This window comes from Hylaeus anthracinus, unplaced genomic scaffold (genome assembly GCF_026225885.1).
Source record: "Hylaeus anthracinus isolate JK02 unplaced genomic scaffold, UHH_iyHylAnth1.0_haploid 0, whole genome shotgun sequence".
Lineage (NCBI taxonomy): Eukaryota > Metazoa > Arthropoda > Insecta > Hymenoptera > Colletidae > Hylaeus > Hylaeus anthracinus.
In genome coordinates, this window is record NW_026533254.1 from 8,253,979 (window position 1) to 8,268,731 (window position 14,753).

Below are 14,753 nucleotides of genomic sequence, written 5' to 3' on the forward strand. Positions count from 1 at the left end.
GCGCTGCCTACCCCGCTTCGGAGTGAATCAGTCTCATGCAGGGAATGGTTACCTTGCAAGAGTACCCTAGAATCTAAAACTAATATTTTTTACCACTTTTGAGGCCTTTCTTAGTCCTCGAGTTTGAAATGACTTAGTTCTCTAGAGAACGAATGGTTACTCTACACGTGTGACGTTATAAAGATTCTTCGGTAAAGAATGTAATAAAACAAAAAACTGATCGAATTAAAATCTCGTGTAAATGCAATCCAGGGAGTCGAGAAGGCTATTTAGTTCATTATACCCCTCGGGACTGGTCTTTCCAGCTCTCAATAATAAGAGCAATCCCGAGCGAAGTATAGGGATCGTTACACCCCGATAATAGCAATGGTTAGAAACAAAAGAAGTTCATGCATATGCAATATACATACCTACTGCATGTATCAGTTTTTATAAATTTCTCAAAGACTTTCACTGGTGGTCATATTACCAGAAATGAAATACTCAAGCTATACCGATGGCGATGAAATTAACACAATTCCAAAACAATTAAAACTTAAATGAAAGTATGTCCTCATTTTAGAAAATAGTTTGAAATAAGTTTCAATTATTACCGAATCGTGTTAATTGCGTCGCGTGTATATGAAAATATTTTATATATATTTGCATTTGTGCAAGTTCTCGCAGATTTCCCCGTGTATTCATTTGCATAAATACACCCCAAAGCTCAACTATAAAAACTATCCCCTAAACTATAACCAGTCTACGTCCAAACGCACGTACCATTATCTATAGCATTTCAAGCCCTAGTACCGCGCAAAATCGAACCAAAAACCAACAGTCATGCTTCGGAATGTCCCCTTCGCAGGACGAAGGTTTCTCCATTTATAGAACGCAATCGTCTAGGAATCGCGAAAAAAGGACCTCGAACTAGCCCCTCCTTTTTCCGAATGATCCCTGTTCGCGAACGAAAGCTCGCGAGCAATGCACCTTAAAAGAGATCAGCCTGTCGCCGTTAGGACAAAAGCTCACCGGTGTGTTTCAGCCTCGAAATAGCAGCGTCGGGACGTCGACTCTCGGGTATCTCGCGTTCCACGGTGCAACGACACTTTTCCTTTCTTCGTCCTCGTCTTCGTCCTCTTCTTCGTGGCGTCGCACACGATTCTTCGAAAATAAATACTTCCCACGCGGCGAATGCCCACGAATCGAATAAATAAATAAATAAAAAAATAGTAAGAGGTAAATGAAAAGGCGCGGGGGGTCGTGCACGAGGTGCGAGTTCGACGCTGCTCCTCCCCCGACCCTCCAACCCACAGAGGACCGTCCAAGTCGACGCGCTTTCAACGACTGCTTGCGCTCGTTCTACCCCGAGACACCGCGAACCTCTCGCACTGGAGCTTTTTTTTGTACCCTTCCGCGCGGCTGCTTTCCCCACCGCCCAGACTTTCCCCTACTATTTTCTCCGAGTTTGGGAGGCGATGAGATTTCGATATACTTTACGGGCTTTCCAGGAGTTTCATCGTTTTCGAGGTGTACTGGTGCTCGCTGATTATTTCGAACGATGAATTTGCTCATTTTATGGTTTGGATATTGGAGATGGGCGGGTTCAGATGTTGCCGAGGGTTCTCCTGGTTATTTTTAACGTTCTGATGGTTTTAGAAAATCTTCGATGTCGACAGTGAATTTTCAAGCATTTTCTGAACATTTTCTTTCGGTTTCTTCTCGAGCTTTTATTTTTATATTTCTTCGTAGGTTTTCCAAGAGTTGAGTATCCAGGAATCTTTGATCGTTTCTGAGGTGTTTATCTTCTTTCTTGTTTATTTTTATTAACTCTGAATGTTTCGATGGAAAATTTTTAAATACAGTCTGTCTGACTCAAAGTGGATTCAGACGTGGTCTGACCATGGCGGAAGAATCCACTGAAATGCTTCGCGAGGAAATACGAGACCATTCGAAGTAAAGTGTACAAACCTGCAAGGTGTACACAAAAATGTCGAAAATACCTGATGCTTCTTTTCCAAAGAAGCAGTATGCCTTATTATTCTATTCCAGTACTTACTATTTGCATCTACTTTGGCACTAAATCGAAGCATAGATAAATAAACCACAAGAAGAATAGTAAAAAAATAAAATCGTCATGATTATTTTGTCGATAGAGGATCCATTTGACGTGCTTCAAAGTGAGTTCATTCAATTCCATTCAATAGAGGTTCTGACTCAGAGTGGATTCAGACTTGTCTGATCATGACGGAAGAATCCACTGGAATGCTTCGAGAGGAAATACGAGACCATTCGAAATAAAGTGTACAAGCCTGCAAGGTGTACAGTGTACACGTACACAAAACTATAAAGAATCTTCTCGTGTGATACTTCATCTAAGTGTCGACAGGGTGATAATTGTTATACATTCATTACAACGCGTCGCATCCCAAGTGTCTGCTCAGACATCCAGTCGAGCTATTTTTTCCGAGTTCTTCGTCTTTGTTCCGTCGTGGGATGCGTATCCGCCGGAACTAGTCCACGATTTACTTTTTTTTCCACTATGGTGACTCGTCGGTGCCTCGGGTTAACATTCTCTTCGACCGGAAATCGCGGCTAAAATTCCTACCAGTCGAATTATCTCTCATTAATCGTAACAAAAATCGTATCGAATCGAGCTAAACGAATTACAACGAAACGACTGAATCGAATCGAACGAATTTAAAATGAATTTAATTTCATCCAATTACTAAAATTACTATCGTAAAAATGGTAGAATTTCATAATCGATCTCTATCCACTCGTAATCGTCTCAATTCGTCGAGATACAATCAACACCCTCCAATCGCAATGGTGCACATCTTTATTCGTACGAAAATCTTATTTGTTAACATTGTTGAATTACCACGAGTTACCCCACAGACCAAGTTTGTATTACAGACGCCATTCTAATTTAAATCTCGCCACGAGAGAAGATCTCGGATCCTCGATACGCGATTATTTTCAAAACGAATGGCGCCTGCAACCATTAAACCGCGATATCGCCGGATGTCGCGTTCCCTTTGAAGCCACGCGTCAGCAAATGTGCATGTCGATGAAGCTTTGCTTGTTCTTGAAGATCGGACCCCAGGAATTGTACTTGTCGCCCTTCTTCGGCGAGTTCTGCTGATTATCGTACATCGTGGCTCCAGTCTTACCCTTCCTGCGTATTTAAAAATTGTAAAATTACATAAAAATCTAATTGAATTCTTTTTTAGACAGGGAAAAGGGGGTCGAGTTTCATTAAATACCTGACGTCCTGGTAGGGTGCCTTTATGACGGATTGTGGGATGTTCGTGTGCACCATTTTAGTTTCTTTTGTAATCCCTCGACCTTGCCCAGTAATCTACAAAATCTCCCTTTGCCCTTCTAACGACGATTTGAACCGATTTGTGTTGTTCTACGCTAGTTCTACGTTGATGCTATTGGACTCTTTTTTTTACCACCTTTAAAAGTAATATAATACAGTCGTAAATGTAGGTTTAGGTTACTTCTTCAGGAGGGATACTCACTCTATGGCACGTGATGCAGGTGAACCAGAACCAACAGTTCTAGACGATTTCCAGCGTTACCTCGTCGACTCCCCTTGCGAGTTCGGAGGTTTTTCGCGAGTCTGTGCAAAAAAAAAATAACAAATACAGTTGGAAGGAAATAAAAATTGATTCCGACCACTTTGTCAATTTACAGAATAAGTACCCTCCAAAATCAATGGCTTGCTGGCCTATTACAACTTAATTAATAATTGTACCAGACTTTGAACAGTGTTTTAATTTATTCGACAATATTCGTTTATTATAAATCAAAAAATATACTTATCATTACGAAACGATGACGCGGAGAGTACGAAGACTCTTTCAAAAATAATAATAATATAAAGAATACAGAAATAATAATTTCCTGGTACTCGCGTATTCGCAGAAATATTACATGTATCAGAGCATCTAATTAGCATATTTATTCAATCTTTCAGTAAAAATTTCACTATTAACAAATTACATCGTCTAACATTAAGTGAAATTCAACACGCGACAAAAAGTTGCTAATAATAATTCAAAGGCGGGTACCGACTAGAAAATTATGAACATCGCTGCCCCAAGTTGCAGGGCAATCGCAATCGTAATTATGGAAGGAAAAAAAATGAAGTCACTTCGACTCGACTTCCTGTTATCGTTGGAAATCGCTTCGATTAAAAACCCGTTTTCGCGCTCACCTGACACTGGGCAAGAACGTCGGGGAGTTGCCTTGGCAGTCTAAGACTTTGCACCTCATCGACACATGCGTCTTCTCGATCACAGCTAAACACCACACGCGTTCTTCTTAGAATTCGCGAGAATTGCGACGACTTCGATTCCGTATAGACGGATTCGACTCGATTGTCCGAATGGAGGAGGAATTTGGAAACTGGAGGAGTTCGGAATCGTCGCTACAAGGCTTTCTGGAAGACTGTTCTCCAGGGACTCCGCCAGCTCTTACATAGTCTCTGGGGGCCCCCTTCCTCGAGCGTCGATCGACGATATCGAGTGGGGATCGATCACAATATCTTCGATCGCATCATAAGAGATTTTCAATTGGTCACGTAGTTGCAAAATACGAGTGTGCCTGTGGTGTGATCGTACAGCACAAGATTAAATGAAATTTGGGAGTCCTCCCACCTTAAAAAGAAGACAATGTTTAGTAGATTCATAATGCATGATTGATGATACTCCTCTGATTTATTTCGAAGTTGATTTACTATTCTGTTTATTTCTTTGAAACATTTGAGAATTACGGAGATAATAATACTATTCATTTTCAGTTGAATTGTTTTTATTAACAGAAGGAGTAGTACTTCACTTTTGTATATGTAATAATATTATACCATTTGTTAATATTTACTGGAACTTCGACGTCAATTCATCCTAAATCTCGCGTTTCCTTTATGACTTATTTTCCTCGTATCGCCGTAATTTCAATAATTAGATCATCAACCTGTTTACTTCGGTAAAGTTACACACATTAGTAATGTACATTACTTACCGAAGTGGACTTGTTGTTCGAACCGGGAAAATTTATATCACAAATTTTCCACGAACTAAACTAGAATTAATTACCTATTTACCTCCGACAAATAAGATTCTCGGAAGCTCAATTAATTCATTTCATGAAAACATGGGTGGAGTAAATCAAAGATGCTCGATTTATCTTTGATTTTTTTTTGTGTTTTTTAAAATTTTATCTCAATTTCCTTCCAAGGAGGATAAGTACGGCACACGATTGTGATAATCACGTTTTACTTTTCAATCGCATTTTTTAAAGCTTCGAAATAACAAAGTTATAGGATATTTTCGAGAACGTGTTTTGGTGGCTCGAGGGCACCATCCGACAGGTTTGAACGTGTTTACTTCGAAATTATATTTTTCAAACTGGTTGAGGAGATTTCTCTAGAAGGAACAAATATTTAGTTTTGAATTTTTATAGTACAATTTCAGATATACTGTTTCTAATATAAAAAGAAAAAGAGAAATTTAACTAAAATTTTGTAAGTTCATAAAGCAATCATTGAACAATAATAATAATACTATTGTAACAAGACAATCTTTTTAAGTGGTTAACAAATATTTGAAATAAACCTAACATTTTTTAATTCATCTCTTTTTATTTTGTTCCTCGATTAAATAAATTCGAGTGAAAAAAACAATTACAAAGCCCCAAGGAGATTTGACAGATGACCACACTCTTAGATGCAACATTTGATTTGATACCTCAAATCGAAGAAATATTTTTGTTATCGACAATCCCCAACCACCGTCTGATATCGCAATTCAGTCGTTGTCGGCGGAGCCGTGCCCAACGAAATAAATTATACATTCATAGAAAAATAAAATATAAATCGTGTAGCTTGCAACTAAAGGCAAACTAGAATCTGATGCAACACCGTTTCTCGGTGTCGTCAGGTTGTTTCTTTTCGACAACGGAAATATTTTGATGAAAGTAGGGTATGGTTGGTATTTTGTACTCGCATTTTAATCAAATAATAGATGAAAATAAAATGTATTGTTTAATGATTTATTTTAAACGTTTATTCCGCCGAATTGTTATTGAGATAATAAAAAAAGCTTGACGTAAATAAGTTTTATATTTTATTTACAGTTAAATAAAATTATAATATTTCATAACAAGTGGAGTATAAATAAAACTGTGTTTATACATGATAATTCTGCTTCTCTAGAATATACACTTCTTATTGGATGGTTCACATTATGGATAAATTTCTTACAATATATTTATTTCATAATTAATAAAAAATGATATGCTCGTTCTGTATGAACAGTACATATCTGAATAGTCTTTATTTATTTCCCTCAAAAGAAAGGGTTGAAAGGTATTTACAAGCAATTAAATATTTTAACTTTAAATATTTGAATCGCTTGTAAATACGAATAAAATAAATGTAATTTTGTAATTGCACTAGAAGCGTGTATCTATCTAGCCTCCACTATGCTTGATTTGGACTCTGGATTTAGATTTATTAAACGATTGGAATTTTCGGCCAATTCGACGATGCTGACCCTACCTCGCTGTTTCATGAACTTCGCGACATCCTCGAGTTCTTGCTGAGAGATATAAATAAATTTTCCTCGATCGTCGATTACGCCTGTTAAGCTACCATTAATTTGTAGCTCTTGAATTCTGTCTATAATGCTTGCTGTTTTCAAGTTAAAGATTGCAGCCAGATCTTCCAGGATTACTACTTTATTTTTTTTAATATATTCAACAAATCCTTGCAATAAATTTTCTTCGTCTTCCTGTTGCTCCTTGTCATATCCTTCATCCTCTATGCTAAATGCTTCTTTCATTTTTAAATATTCTTCATAGTCTCTCTTTTCCTTCTCCTCTCTTGCTTTCTTTTCTGCTTCTTCCTGTCGCAATTCCTCCTCATGCTCCTTCTGGGATTCTTTATCCCTCTGTTCCTGCAACAACTGATCCCTCTTCCTACGCTCCTCTCTTTCCCGTTCAGCTTGCTCTCGTTGTTCCTTCCTCTCTGCTTTTGCTGCTAACTTTGCCCGCTTCTTGGTACCTATCTTCTGATCAGATATATCTGGTTTTTCATCCGCTTCGTCGTTGCCTTCATTTCCAGATGCATCTTCATCATCATTTACTTGTGAAACAACATTTGTTTGCATACGACGTCTAGCATTTCTCTGACCTGCTGCTCGTCTCACTGGTCTGCCTTGCGGGGCTCTCTCTGGTACATTAGTTTGTTTCTTCCGCGTAGCTATAATATATATTCAAAAGAATGAATGTCTAACATCTTCTCAAGAGTCAAACATTCAATGTATAAGGGATGGATAAAATTCTATCATGGTATATCTATTTATCATTTATTGTTTAAACAAAATTTTACCTATTCCTGCACAATCTATAAGCAACTAATAATAACGCATGTTTTTGTCAGAATTGTATAACAATTGTATAATTGTAAACATTCTGACAAAAATTGTGAAAACATGTTTCAATATGGATTTTGAGGTTAGAAATTTAGTCGTAACGAAGAAAGTATCTTTTTATTGTGCAGAAGGAGTTACAACAGATAGGAGAAGAACATACCGGATCTTCGTCCTAGGAACACCGTACAAACGACGATTAAAAGAAGAATTACACCTGTAATAGAGCCTAAGAGAGTGACGTCCATTTTTGTTTTTCTAAAATTGTCTTTATCGAGAAAGGTGATATCGATAATGTTCAGTGGCGCCGCCTGCATATATTTCACATATTGTTTTCGAAGGTGACGTGTGCTGTGTAAGGTCTCAGATAGAATTTTGCCCATAATTTAAGTTTTTATGTGCTGTCACAGCACAGCGTGTAAATAATCATGTTAAAACACGGAAGTATACTCCTCATCTTTCTGTGCATGCTCGAATATGGCACAGGCCTTTATTTTCACATTGCTGAAACCGAGAGAAAGTGTTTCATCGAAGAGATTCCAGACGAGACGACAGTTTTGGGTACGTTAAATGTATCGTTAATACGTGTCGATGGGAACGTCAATTGTTCTGACTCGATTGCACGTTTCATCGTACTTTCACTTATTCCCTTATCATCGTATCTCTCTTATTCCCTTTCTAGTGAATTATAAGGTTGAGATCTATGACCCGAGAACCGGCGGATTCATGCCCAGCAGTCCAGGTATGGGAATGCACGTGGAAGTTCGCGATCCAGACGACAAGATGATTCTTTCCAGAGTCTACAGTTCAGAGGGACGATTTTCTTTCACCTCTCACACACCTGGCGAACATGTTATCTGCTTGTATTCCAACAGCAGTTCTTGGTTCAGTGGCACTCAATTGGTATGGGAACACAATCTTTACTTACGCTAAATAATAGTTTCTACAGCTCCATGCCATTGTTGTTTGATATACATGGTATTTGCATCTACTGTAATAACATTTGATTTAATTACAATCATTTCATTATTCAGAGAGTACATCTGGATATTCAAGTGGGTGAACACGCAATTGATTATGCCAATATAGCCCAGAAGGAAACGTTGTCAGAGTTACAATTGAGAATACGTCAACTTCTTGATCAATTAGAACAGATAACCAAGGAACAAAACTACCAAAGGGTGACTGATTATTTTTTAATGTTCAGTTCTATTTAAATGTCAATTATATTTTAATCTTTTGCTTCTTCCTTAGTATCGAGAAGAACGGTTTAGGCAAACATCTGAGAGTACGCACCGGCGTGTATTCTGGTGGTCCCTTACACAATCTGTGGTCTTGTTAATCATGGGTGCATGGCAAATAAGACACTTGAAGAGTTTCTTTGAAGCAAAGAAATTAGTATAAGATCAAAATCAATTATGTTTAGGGTATTAGTCATCTTAAAGTTTCCTTTGTCAACATATGAGACTCTTATAATTTATTTTAAAAAAGATGTAAGCATTAAATGGTTCTATTTTCATGAACTTTTGTCATTTCTGCGTACGATACTTTGGGCGTGTCCAAGCATGCTCATTGATCAATGTATTCATACAAAACGATCAATTTTTCAGTATAATAGATTCAGTGTATGGTGTAATTTTTCATAGGAATAAAATTGCTGTAATTTTTACGAAATTTGTTCGTTTCTTTGTACATTCGACACAATTCTCTTACATAATACGTTCGTAGTTTTATAGATAAAACAATAAAGACGCACAAAGCAACAATAAATAGTTAACTTATATAAGGAGACATAAGACAGTACATATTCAATTTGAAGAAAACGTAATATGTAAAAATATAGAAATATCACAAAAAGGTGTCAGATGACGCTATAGCCATCTAGCGGTGAATGCCGTACTAAATTTGTTGTATATAAATCAATAATTATTATATTTTGTAGGGGATATGTAGATTTCTACAATTTTAATACTGGTGGCTGCTCCATCTTAGAGGAAACTGCTCAAGTTTGTCGTAAAATAGTTATTAGTTTTTACCGCTAGATGGCGGCCTTAAAAAAATTGGTGGCACTATCTTACTGTAAAAATTGAGAACTATTCCACGACAAACTTGAGCGCTCTTCTTTTAGATGGCGCCACTAAAAAAAATCGGTGACTCCATCTAACGATAGAAATTAAGAACTATTCCACGACAAACTTGGGCTGTTTTCTCTTAGATGGCACCACTAGGAATAAAATTGTAGGGATCTGTACAACCCTCTCAAAATATAGTAGGAGTACAATTTACTTAGTTTATTCACTATATTAGGTAAACAATACATTCGTAATTATACTATAAGCGTTCTAATATTGAAATTCAGCTATAAACTTATTTTACATTAAAAGTATGCTATTTATGTAACGTATAGGTTGGACGAAATAGGCATTAGGGCAATTCCAAACATGTGTGCATCCTTTTGCATCTTCACGTGAAAGTGGCATGCTGCTAGAAAACTTTGTGTTTATTAGCACAAACTAATTGTACACGAAGGATTTAATCAGACTTATTACTAACAATGATAAATAGAGGAGAAGACGACGTGTAGTTGAAGATTAAACAAGAACAGAAGATAGTTTCATCATGTTTTCATTACGACAGCTATTTCAACTTGGCACGCGACTCAGTTTTATAAGAGAACCTGTGAATTTACATTGGTTGGCATCGATTTCACGAGAAAAGGTCGATATCAATCGTCGTGAAAGAATATTTGTTAGAATGAAAACGAATGTCTGCGAATCGTCTCAAAAAATCAACGAAGAACCTACTAAGAAGCCGCTGGGCAAGCTTGAAGGGAAACTCAAGTTAGCATTTACCTGTAAACGTTGTTCTCACAGAAATAACAATATAATATCAAAGCTGGCATATGAAAAGGGGGTGGTTATAGTACGATGTAATGGTTGCAAAAATAACCATTTAATAGCAGACCATCTTGGATGGTTCACAGAGATGAAGGCTTATAGGAACATTGAAAGACTTTTGGCAGCAAAGGGGGAGACTGTTACAAAAATACTGAATGACGTTGAAGGATATGTGGAGGTTGTTCCCAAAGAAAAATCGTATTTTTCAGAGTATATAGAAGAAGAAGGACATCTCATGGAAAAGAAAAAAAGTGAAATATGTATAGAAAAGAAAAATGATGGAAGTTCTGGGGATAAGTAGGATGGAAATTGTTTAGGCAATTTATAAATACTTCTAAATTTATTGTATACTGTTTATAATCTATATTACGTTCAACTTACAAATATATGTGTAAAAAAGCAATATCGGATATGTTTGGTCGATATCGAGACTTAAAAATTTATTTTTCATTCAGCATAATTACTAGAAAAAATAGTTTATATTTTTATAGTATGTTTATTTTTATTTTGTTTTTAATCATATAAAATGTAAACAATACTTCTAATATGTACAATTTGGTAAAAGATATATATTCTCAAAACAAAGTTTCTCAGATCTTACAAAAATTCTACAAGACTTGCCTCTTCTTGCTATGTAACTGTCTCTGAAAACAGCTTGATTTTATTATCAAGTGTAATCTCAATCAAATTTAAATGGCTGACCTCGGCACATGTTTTAAAAATTACTATATATGGCAAGTTTTAATAGACAAATTGTTCAATGTTTGTTGTGTAAATATGTATTAAGAAATGGATATGTATAATACATTTTTTATAAAACTATGTTTCATTAACAATAAAATCTGTGAAACATAGTTAAATCCTTTATAAATGTGTATATATAATACATATATATGTATATAAAATATATAGTATTGGAAACAGACGGAATGACTTATTGCTTTTCCCTTATTTTGTATATATAGACTCTGCAGTTTGAGAAATTAATGTTAAAACTTGAAAGTTAAACATCTTACAACAAAGGCGCAACTTCGATTAAAGTTACAGTACCGCAATGATAAGGGACTAATAATAGATATAATAATAATATTAAAACTTTCTAAGTACACCAGATAATGTAATAACATGCAAATTTAATTTCTAGACACTGCAACAATTTTATAAAACTTAGCTGGATTGTGCTATTAAACTATATTTTACGATATAAGGCACCTATATCTTTTTTATTGCAATCAGTCATTTTTACGTTTTTAAAAAACTAATGCTGAATTTGTTCGGAACTCATCATATCGATAAATTTAATCGTAATATTTACTGGTTAATATATTCAAAATTATTTGAATGCGTAAAATCATTTTGTTTTTAAAATAATTATTCCTATACAATTGACAATGATCAATAAGACTAGTGGTTGTTAACCTAATCTTTGCAGAAAATAAATGTCATTTCACTCCTACACGTTTATAACGAAATTATAAAATATCAGCATTTAACTTTTTCGTTCGCGAGAAAAAGGTAGGAATGAACTTATTCTAGTCATAACATAGACTAGAATTATTATTATTATTTTAAAGAACGAGAATCTCCAAATTAAATATAGTTAATATATTTACGGAGTTGAAATTTTCGAGAATTTTTTATACACATTTTGGTTTTGATACTATTGCATATTCACTATTATTATAGACTGTATGCTTTGGACCCATTGTGCTATTAGCAGGAGCAGGCTTGGAATGATTTGTTTTCTTTCTAATAACACCATATCCAAGATGGCTATCATCTGCTAATCTAACAGCAGACATATCTTCAACAATATCATAATTAGACCATGCAGTGTCAACCACGGAACTATTTAAGGAAACATTGGAATGTGAATTTTGCGACGCGCTGTTAAAGTTTCCGAATTTATACGCACTTTTTTGACTCAGCTTACTCGCTGACCCGAAGTGTTCTAATTTATCGTAATCAGATTCCTCGTTAGATTTGCAAGATATGTGATTAATCGACTCTGCCACTGAATTATCCGTAATACTAGACTTACTCTTTGTAGAGTTCTGAGATGACAAAATAGGCATCATTGTTTCATACTGGAAATCGTCCTCATTTTCTTTATCTTTGTCGCTATGTAATAAGGAAGTTGGTCTCTCCGTGTGATGTATGTTGTCTATACCGTGTGTTTTCCAAGCGTTATTTCTTACTTCTACTAGATCGTACGGGTGTCTCTCGTCGTCATCAAGTATCGAACTACCTATCGATTTCTGTGATAGATCAGGTGAATTATCTAGATTCAATGTTTTGTACTCTGCACACGTAGGTGAGTCTGATATTTCAGAATCTGTATTTTTCTTGTCTAACAAGCCCGTGAAAACATATTTTCGTGGCGGCTTTGCAGGCTTAGATTTCATGAGAGACAAAGAAGGTTTAGTAGATAAACTGGTATCTAAATTCGACGAAGAGTTCGATTGCTTTTGAGAATTTTGCGAAGATGAGAAATCAATGTCAATTAAATTGGCAGAACTATTTGGAGAAAGGGGTAACGCAGCTCTGGAACCAGCTTCCATAGCCAAGGCCGCGTGGTACTGAGCATCATTGCAATCGATACTCGGAATACCTTCTTCGTTCATTAATTTCTTCATTGATCTCATTTTCGCGTACATGCATCGAAAAATTTCCTGTTGACTGCTGTGTTCCAGACGAAAGGAACCCTCACCAGATTCACATTTTCTTCCTGCTTCAAAAATGAACTTTCCATCTTTGTAACCATATCTTCTGATGTAGCGATACGGCCACGTGAATAACACTATATCTCCGTCCATTAATTTCATATCAACCGCAGCTACTACAAGAGTATAATTCCTATTTTCCAAACCACATCGTTTAGATGCATCTGTCTCTGCAACTTTCACAGAAAACACTCCCTCCCCGCTGGTACAGTACAAATCATTATTTTCTTCTATAGTCTGGTTAGAAACACTGTCTTTAAAAGCTACTAACTGAAACGCGGTAATCCAATAACTCATATCTGATTCAGAGTAGCATCCAAAGTAATGGATCCCTGATTTTGTCACTACCTATATACGAAAATCAGAGATGAATATAAAAGTGTTAAATCGCACTCTTTGTACGCAAAGGTACTTTTTACTTACGGTAAACACGTGTGATTGGTTACTAGGTGCAATTTTGATGCACGCATCTAATGTAATGATGCGTGGACTATGCAACTGCAATACAGCCTCCTCTTGGTTGTCATAAATTTCTACGCGTTTGATCCCATAGTTGCTGGTTCTGAACAATTGGCAGAACCTTTTGTGCCATGTTTTCTATAACAGAACAACATCAGAGATTTACAACTTTGATAGTTTAATATTGGAAACATTTTATTGATGTACAGAGTGTATCGTAACATGTGGTTGTGAATCTGACAAGGCTTAGAATATTTGAAAAGTTGAAGAACTCTATAATATGGCAATTCAAGGCTTGTAGATGGGAAAGAGATGACACAAAAATGATACTAAGACTAAATAGAGTACATGTATATATATATGTTTTCCATTGCTTTAGTGTTTCCAATACAGTGTAGAAGTGAGTATCACATCTCATACGATACACTCAGTGTCGATCAAAGTTTGATCAAACATTTCAGGGTCATGTGTCTCATAAACTTCAAAGCATCGACGTGAATCAAGAGTGACGTGTGTCACGGTCGAGCTAGTTAGTACACACTAGAAATGTCTGCAGCTTTGTAGGTTATTCCTCGAGGACGATTACGGATAAATAAACAGTTGGATCTTTCCACGATCCTGTCAACCAAGACAATAAGAAAAGGAGAGACCACGAAAGGTAAACGTTCGTCGATGGATCGCGAAAACGTAGAATCGTAGTTCCTGTTGTTAACCAACCTTCAGTTGGCCTAGCATGCCCTGCGGTGGTAACAGGAGAATTCCTTGCAACAGAGGTTCCTCGGGCTCCATAGTATCCGCGGAACATCAGCAACCTCCTCGTGTTTGCACTAGGTGCGCGCCTTTATCCCCCCGTGTAATTTCGAAAAACGGAATTTTTCCACTTTCACTCCCACTTTTTTTTCAGCGCGTTCTATTCCTCTCACTGGCTCGCCTTTGGTGGTCTTCGCTTTCAGCTGGATCGTTGACGACGTTTCTGACAGTTTTCACGAACACGTTCAGCCCATCGCAACGTGCGGTGCTTGACATTGCACGAAAGGTTTGGAGCCCGACGTCAACGTCGACCAGATTTCCGGGAGAAAAATCGTCCGTCTCCGTGTGTGCGTGTCGCGCGCGAGGCGTACGTGCACGAGACGTATGGTCGCTGCATGGGCTCCTCGACTAGCGATGGGATCAAATACCTTGCAAGTAGCTTCCTAGGGATGGAATTAAGTGCAATAAGTTCTAACAGTCGGTATTTGCATTGCGAACTTGGA

The 14,753-nt window shown here is 36.7% G+C and overlaps 4 protein-coding genes and 3 long non-coding RNA genes across 9 annotated transcripts in view; 4 read left to right on the top strand and 3 right to left on the bottom strand.

Moving 5' to 3' along the window:
• The window catches only part of LOC128888065 (uncharacterized), a 15,450-nt gene extending 7,850 nt beyond the window's left edge, over positions 1-7,600 (top strand). The window contains exon 3 of the long non-coding RNA XR_008460155.1: positions 7,553-7,600. This is a non-coding gene — a long non-coding RNA (uncharacterized LOC128888065). The remainder of the gene's footprint in view (positions 1-7,552) is intronic.
• On the top strand, positions 8-3,031 carry LOC128888051 (uncharacterized). Its single transcript, XR_008460152.1, has 2 exons — positions 8-1,957; positions 2,299-3,031. It is a non-coding gene; the product is annotated as an uncharacterized LOC128888051 (long non-coding RNA).
• On the bottom strand, positions 2,804-3,443 carry LOC128888029 (uncharacterized). Its single transcript, XR_008460144.1, has 2 exons — positions 3,249-3,443; positions 2,804-3,160 (listed from the first exon to the last, which is right to left on the bottom strand). It is a non-coding gene; the product is annotated as an uncharacterized LOC128888029 (long non-coding RNA).
• On the bottom strand, positions 6,016-7,745 carry LOC128887890 (DDRGK domain-containing protein 1). The gene is made up of 2 exons (XM_054144359.1): positions 7,585-7,745; positions 6,016-7,252 (listed from the first exon to the last, which is right to left on the bottom strand). Exons 1-2 carry the CDS (start codon positions 7,736-7,738, stop codon positions 6,459-6,461), a joined length of 948 nt encoding a protein of 315 aa, XP_054000334.1. The 5' UTR covers positions 7,739-7,745; the 3' UTR covers positions 6,016-6,458.
• LOC128887955 (transmembrane emp24 domain-containing protein eca) lies at positions 7,737-9,095 on the top strand. The gene is made up of 4 exons (XM_054144488.1): positions 7,737-7,982; positions 8,104-8,324; positions 8,456-8,602; positions 8,676-9,095. Exons 1-4 carry the CDS (start codon positions 7,850-7,852, stop codon positions 8,823-8,825), a joined length of 651 nt encoding a protein of 216 aa, XP_054000463.1. The 5' UTR covers positions 7,737-7,849; the 3' UTR covers positions 8,826-9,095.
• Positions 9,096-9,646: 551 nt separating this feature from the next.
• On the top strand, positions 9,647-11,243 carry LOC128887965 (uncharacterized). Of its 3 annotated transcripts, none has more exons than XM_054144497.1 (2): positions 9,647-9,743; positions 9,829-11,243. In XM_054144497.1, the coding sequence occupies exon 2, from the start codon at positions 10,041-10,043 to the stop codon at positions 10,617-10,619; it is 579 nt and encodes a 192-aa protein (XP_054000472.1). In that variant the 5' UTR covers positions 9,647-9,743; positions 9,829-10,040; the 3' UTR covers positions 10,620-11,243. The 3 variants fall into 3 exon arrangements, with proteins under 3 accessions (XP_054000472.1, XP_054000491.1, XP_054000482.1); XM_054144516.1 differs by having other exon boundaries at positions 9,666-9,897; positions 9,987-11,243; XM_054144507.1 differs by having other exon boundaries at positions 9,674-9,690.
• A 434-nt stretch (positions 11,244-11,677) lies between these two features.
• Positions 11,678-14,405, bottom strand: LOC128887807 (fibroblast growth factor receptor substrate 2). The gene is made up of 3 exons (XM_054144164.1): positions 14,218-14,405; positions 13,465-13,638; positions 11,678-13,389 (listed from the first exon to the last, which is right to left on the bottom strand). The coding sequence occupies exons 1-3, from the start codon at positions 14,287-14,289 to the stop codon at positions 11,956-11,958; spliced, it is 1,680 nt and encodes a 559-aa protein (XP_054000139.1). The 5' UTR covers positions 14,290-14,405; the 3' UTR covers positions 11,678-11,955.
• Positions 14,406-14,753: the final 348 nt, after the last annotated feature.

Bases quoted from the DNA above. Each gene is read 5' to 3' on its own strand.
- LOC128887807 (XM_054144164.1), bottom strand. From the start codon at position 14,289: ATGGAGCCCGAGGAACCTCTGTTGCAAGGAATTCTCCTGTTACCACCG. The intron at 13,639-14,217 runs GTTGGTTAACAA...GTTCTGTTATAG, and splicing joins GCATGCTAGGCCAACTGAAG to AAAACATGGCACAAAAGGTT. The intron at 13,390-13,464 runs GTAAGTAAAAAG...TTTCGTATATAG, and splicing joins ACCAATCACACGTGTTTACC to GTAGTGACAAAATCAGGGAT.
- LOC128887955 (XM_054144488.1), top strand. From the start codon at position 7,850: ATGTTAAAACACGGAAGTATACTCCTCATCTTTCTGTGCATGCTCGAA. The intron at 7,983-8,103 runs GTACGTTAAATG...TTCCCTTTCTAG, and splicing joins AGACGAGACGACAGTTTTGG to TGAATTATAAGGTTGAGATC. The intron at 8,325-8,455 runs GTATGGGAACAC...TTCATTATTCAG, and splicing joins GGTTCAGTGGCACTCAATTG to AGAGTACATCTGGATATTCA.
- LOC128887965 (XM_054144497.1), top strand. From the start codon at position 10,041: ATGTTTTCATTACGACAGCTATTTCAACTTGGCACGCGACTCAGTTTT.
- LOC128887890 (XM_054144359.1), bottom strand. From the start codon at position 7,738: ATGCAGGCGGCGCCACTGAACATTATCGATATCACCTTTCTCGATAAA. The intron at 7,253-7,584 runs GTATGTTCTTCT...TATATATTATAG, and splicing joins GTTCCTAGGACGAAGATCCG to CTACGCGGAAGAAACAAACT.